The following is a 5603-nucleotide window of genomic DNA, read 5'->3' as shown; positions in this document are numbered from 1 at the left end:
CATGCTGCAGGTACAGAAGCTAATAAACCTCCCTAGTAAGAGTACAGGATATCAACCGCAGTCACTGAGCTCCAGGTTGCTTCGGGGCTTTGAGTCTTATCATATCTTTTTGCATTGTATAGTATCTTATCATGAGGCGGGGCCTGTCCCGACCCTTATAAGATAATGTTTCTTATCTAGAGGCCTTGTAGACTACGTAAAGTATAGTATGGTCATGTATCGTATTGTAGACATTGTGGCTCCAACGGCCTAGTCATATAATATCTTTTGGCTTGCTAGTCCTATTTATCTTTTGAGGGCATGTTTAGTATGAAAGGAACTTATAATGTTCATAGGTAATATATTGCTACAGGTTGGTTCTCCCGAGCCTTACCGGCAACGGGTGCCAGTCCGCCTTAATAGGATTTGGGGCGTGACAGAAGTGGTATCAGAGTGGGTCGTCCTAGGGAGTCTACAAAGCCGTGTCTATGTAGAATCTTGTTTATCGATATGTTGTGCACCACATTTATAAACAAGAGGCTACGTGGCATTTAGGAGTTGTCACTTTCTTTTCATTCTTTAGATCGTGCCATAAAGCCAAATATTATAAGTGTATCATGTCTAACCCCTGAATTATTTTGTACAGTAAGTATGCCAGAGACAAGGAAGAGTAAAGGTAAAGGAAAGGAAGTAGAAGTGGTAGTTGGTATACCCAATCGGGCGAGACAACAAAGTGAGGCTCTAGATGAGTTTCTATCACAGACATCTCCAACCCCTCCATTTGTTGATGTACCAGGAAGGAGTGAAAAATCCCCCAGAACCACCTGTTGATGCTTCTGTGCAGGATTTGAGAAATACAGTTCAACTGTTGACTCGTATAGTTGTTGGCCAAGGTCAAAGACAAGAAGTCCCAGTTGCAGGTACAGTTGGTGCAGGTAGGGTAGCCAGTACGAGAATACGTGATTTCTTCAACTTAGACCCTCCATCATTCACTGGATAAGATCTAAATGAAGATCCACAGGATTTTATTGATTAGATCCAATGCACCTTAGATGTTATGCATGTGAGTGGTTCAGAAGCTGCTGAGTTGGCAATATATAGATTGAAGGGTATGGCTATATTGTGGTACGAAGCTTGGAAGCAGTCCCAAGGCATAGATACACCTCCAACTACTTGGGAGGAGTTCAGAATGGCCTTTCTTGATCATTACTTGCCATTAGAGATCCGAGAGGCCCGTGCAGATCAGTTCCTGAACCTCCATCAGGGGAATATGAGCGTGAGGGAATATAGTCTTAAATTTAATTCTCTGGCCAGGTACGCTCCTAATGTTGTTGCTACTATGGTAGATAGAGTCCATCGGTATGTGGATAGGTTGGATTCATATTTGGTTAGAGATTATACCATTGCTTCTTTGAATAAAGACATGGATATAGCGAGGATGCAAGCTTTTTCACAGAAACTGGAGGATCAGAGACAAAGAAGGAGGGCACAAGAAATAGAAAGGAGGCAATCCAAGAGGGCCAGATCTACAGGACAGTTTACACCACCCCAGGGTGAGTTTAGGCCACGATTTTCTAACAGGCCATCCAGGCCATCATCCTCTTACTCTACAGCTAGTGCTCCACCACAACTTCAAGGGTTTAGAAATAATCAATTTGGGCAGAGAAGTGAGGGCCAAGGTACACGGACAACAGGATATTCGGGAAGCCAACGAATGCCTCCTAGGCAGCTTTGCAGACAATGTGGGAGATATCATATAGGTGCGTGTCGCATGGGAACAGATGTTTGTTATTGGTGCGGTATGCCAGCGCATGTAATAAAAGATTGCCCAAGAAGACGCAGGGGTGATATGGCACAACCTACTGGATCAGCTGTTGCATCATCATCGTCAGTGCCTCCATCAGGTAGAGGTGAGCAATTTCCTATAGGTCGCGGCAGAGGTATTAGAGGGGCAGCTAGTTCCAGCGTGGCCCAAAATCGCACATATGCTCTAGGGACTCGACAGAACCTGGAAGCTTCACCCGATGTGGTTATAGGTACATTGTCCATTTTCTCACATAAAGTGTATGCATTAATTGACCCTGGTTCTACATTGTCATATATTACTCCATTAGTTGCTGGGAAGCTTGGTAGAACACCTAAATTATTGAATAAACCACTTACGGTGTCTACACCAACTGGGGAGTCAATTATAGCTAGAAGAGTCTATTGTGACTGCATAGTGACTATCTGCGACCGAGAAACATTAGCTGATCTTATCGAGTTAGAAATGGTAGAATTTGATGTTATAATGGGTATGGATTGGTTAGCTTCTTGCTATGCCACCGTTGACTGCCGAACCAAGAGAGTGTACTTTCACTTTCCAAATGAAGCAGACCTTGAATGGGAAGGCAATATTGGGGCACCAAAAGGGAGGTTTATCTCTCATTTTAAAGCCAGAAAAATAATATCAAAGGGATATATATGTCATCTCGTTAGAGTGAGAGACGTGGAGGCAGAATCACCAACTATCCAGTCTGTTCCAATAGTGAATGAATTTATTGATGTCTTTCCTGAGGAACTCCCTGGTTTGCCTCCAGAACAAGAAATAGATTTTGGTATTGACTTATTACCAGGCACTGAGCCTATCTCTATCCCTCCATATAGAATGGCCCCGGCAGAATTACGTGAATTAAAGGAGCAACTGAAAGACTTATTAGAAAAGGGTTTTATAAGGCCTAATGTATCCCCTTGGGGTGCACCAGTTTTATTTGTACGTAAAAAGGATGGCACATTGAGGATGTGTATTGACTACCGACAACTGAATAGGGTGACAATTAAGAATAAATATCCCCTCCCCAGAATTGATGACTTGTTTGATTAGTTACAGGGTGCCAAATACTTTTCAAAGATCGATTTGAGATCAGGTTATCATCAGGTGAGGGTAAAGGAAAAGGATATACCTAAGACAGCTTTCCGAACCAGATATGGTCACTTTGAATTTCTTGTTATGTCGTTTGGGATAACGAATGCACCAACAGTTTTTATGGATTTGATGAATAGGGTATTCAAGCCTTTCCTGGATGTGTTCGTAATAGTATTTATAGATGATATTCTGGTGTATTCAAGGTCAGAAGAGGACCATGCAAATCATTTACGACTAGTGCTACAAGTTCTCCGTGATCGCCGGATGTATGCTAAGTTTTCCAAATGTGAATTTTGGTTAAAGTCAGTGGCATTTTTGGGCCATATTGTATCGGATGAAGAAATAAGGGTGGATTCACAAAAGATAGAGGCTGTGAAAGATTGGCCAAGGCCAACGACACCTACAGAAGTTCGAAGCTTCCTTGGATTGGCAGGTTATTACAGAAGGTTTGTTGAAGGTTTTTCTTCTATATCTGCACCTCTTACTAAGCTAACTCACAAGGAAACCAAATTCCAATGGAATGATGCATGTGAAAGGAGCTTTCAAGAGTTGAAAAGTAGGCTAACCTCAACACCTGTGCTAGTGCTTCCAGAAGGCTTAGAGGGATATGCAGTATATTGTGATGCTTCAGGAGTTGGTTTAGGGTGTGTACTAACACAACATGGTAAAGTGATTGCTTATGCCTCGAGACAATTGAGACCACACGAGAAAAACTACCCAACGCATGATCTTGAGCTAGCAGCGGTTGTATTTGCTTTAAAGATATGGCGCCACTATTTGTATGGGATACACGTGGACATATATACAGATCATAAGAGTTTACAGTATATTTTCAAGCAGAAAGATCTAAATTTGAGGCAGCGGAGGTGGCTAGAGTTAATAAAAGATTATGATATTGATATATTATACCATCCAGGAAAAGCAAATGTGGTGGCTGATGCTCTAAGTCGTAAGACACTCATGGGTACCAGTGATCAGAAAGGGGTAAAGCAAGGCATGGCTAAGGATCTGCGTCAACTAGCCAATCTAGGTGTTCGTCTACTCGAAACTCCAAGGAAGGATATTATTGTATATAATGCTACCGATTCTTCATTGATAAGGGAAGTGAAAGAAAAACAGTGTTATGATCCTATTCTACAATGCCTTAAGGAGAAAGTAAGTCAGGGTATAATGACGGAGTTTAGGCTTACACAAGATGGAGTACTTTGTTGCCAAAATAGATTGTGTGTGCCTGATGTTAACAGACTCAGAAGGAGAATAATGGAAGAAGCCCATCATTCAAAATATTCCATCCATCCAGGATCTACTAAGATGTATCATGACCTAAAGGGAGTGTTTTGGTGGAGAGGCATGAAAAAGGACCTTGCAGAGTTTGTAGCTCAATGTCCTACTTGTCAACAAGTCAAAGTAGAGCACCAAAAGCCAGGTGGTTACATGCAATGTATAGAGATTCCAATTTGGAAGTGGGATATGACTAATATGGATTTTGTAACTGGTTTGCCTCGTTCAGTTAATAAGTTTGACTCCATATGGGTGATAGTTGATAGACTCACGAAGTCAGCGCACTTCCTGCCAGTTAGGAGTGATTATACAGCTGAAGAATATGCCAAATTATACCTCAAAGAGATAGTTAGGCTACATGGGGTCCCACTCTCTATTATATCTGATCGAGGAGCTCAATTCACGGCAAAATTTTGGAAGTCCTTTCAAAGGAGTTTAGGGACGCGAGTGAATTTGAGTACAGCCTTCCATCCCCAAACAGACGGCCAAGCAGAGCGTACTATTCAAACACTTGAGGATTGTTGCGAACCTGTGCATTAGATTTTAAAGGTAGCTGGGTAGAACACTTGCCTCTTATTGAATTTGCCTATAATAACAGCTACCATTCGAGCATCAAGATGGCACCTTACGAAGCTTTGTATGGGAGAAAATGTAGGTCACCAATTGGTTGGTTCGAAGTGGGTAAAACCACCTTGCTCGGGCCAGATTTAGTCCAACAAGCCATGGAAAAAGTTAAGGTGATACAACAACGGCTAAAAACAGCCCAAAGTCGTCATAAATCATATGCAGATATTCGGAGAAGAGGGCTGGAATTCTCTATTGGAGATTGGGTATTTTTAAAGGTATCACCAATGAAAGGGGTTACGAGATTTGGTAAGAAAGGGAAACTAAGCCCACGTTACATAGGGCCATATAAGATTACCAAGAGGGTTAGACAAGTTGCATATGAATTAGAGCTACCCCAGGAACTTTCAATGGTTCATCCAGTGTTTCATGTGTCAATGCTTCGAAAATGCATAGGTGACTCCTCTCGTATCACTCCTATAGAAGATGTACAGGTCACAGAGGATCTTACTTATGAAGAGGTACCGGTTGCTATTCTAGATCGCCAAGTTAAAAAGTTAAGGAACAAAGAAATGGCATCAGTAAAGGTACTCTGGAGAAACAACCAAGTAGAAGAGATAACGTGGGAACCGGAGGAAGTAATGACATCCAAATACCCTCATCTATTTGAAGACAAGGAGGGACCAAAAGATACAGAGGAGGAACATTAATAGGTATGTGTTTGAATACTAGTTATGTTATTAAAAGTTGTGTGACCGGAAATTCAAACCTGCCTAGACTATACAGTTATGTTAACATTCGGGACGAATGTTCCTAAGGGGGGGAGGATGTAACACCCCACATTTTACATGTGGCCTTAAACGGAGAAAATCAT

The 5603-nt window shown here is 41.9% G+C and overlaps 1 protein-coding gene across 1 annotated transcript; it reads left to right on the top strand.

The window, feature by feature from the left end:
* The first annotated feature begins 4855 nt into the window (after positions 1–4855).
* On the top strand, positions 4856–5566 carry LOC124893436. The gene has a single exon (XM_047404441.1). The coding sequence runs from the start codon at positions 4888–4890 to the stop codon at positions 5437–5439; it is 552 nt and encodes a 183-aa protein (XP_047260397.1). The 5' UTR covers positions 4856–4887; the 3' UTR covers positions 5440–5566.
* Positions 5567–5603: the final 37 nt, after the last annotated feature.

The sequence above is a fragment of the Capsicum annuum genome, unplaced genomic scaffold (assembly GCF_002878395.1).
Source record: "Capsicum annuum cultivar UCD-10X-F1 unplaced genomic scaffold, UCD10Xv1.1 ctg59587, whole genome shotgun sequence".
Classification (NCBI taxonomy): Eukaryota; Viridiplantae; Streptophyta; class Magnoliopsida; order Solanales; family Solanaceae; genus Capsicum; species Capsicum annuum.
The sequence above is the reverse complement of the archived record's forward strand: the minus strand, read 5'-3'. Positions and strand labels throughout refer to the sequence as shown.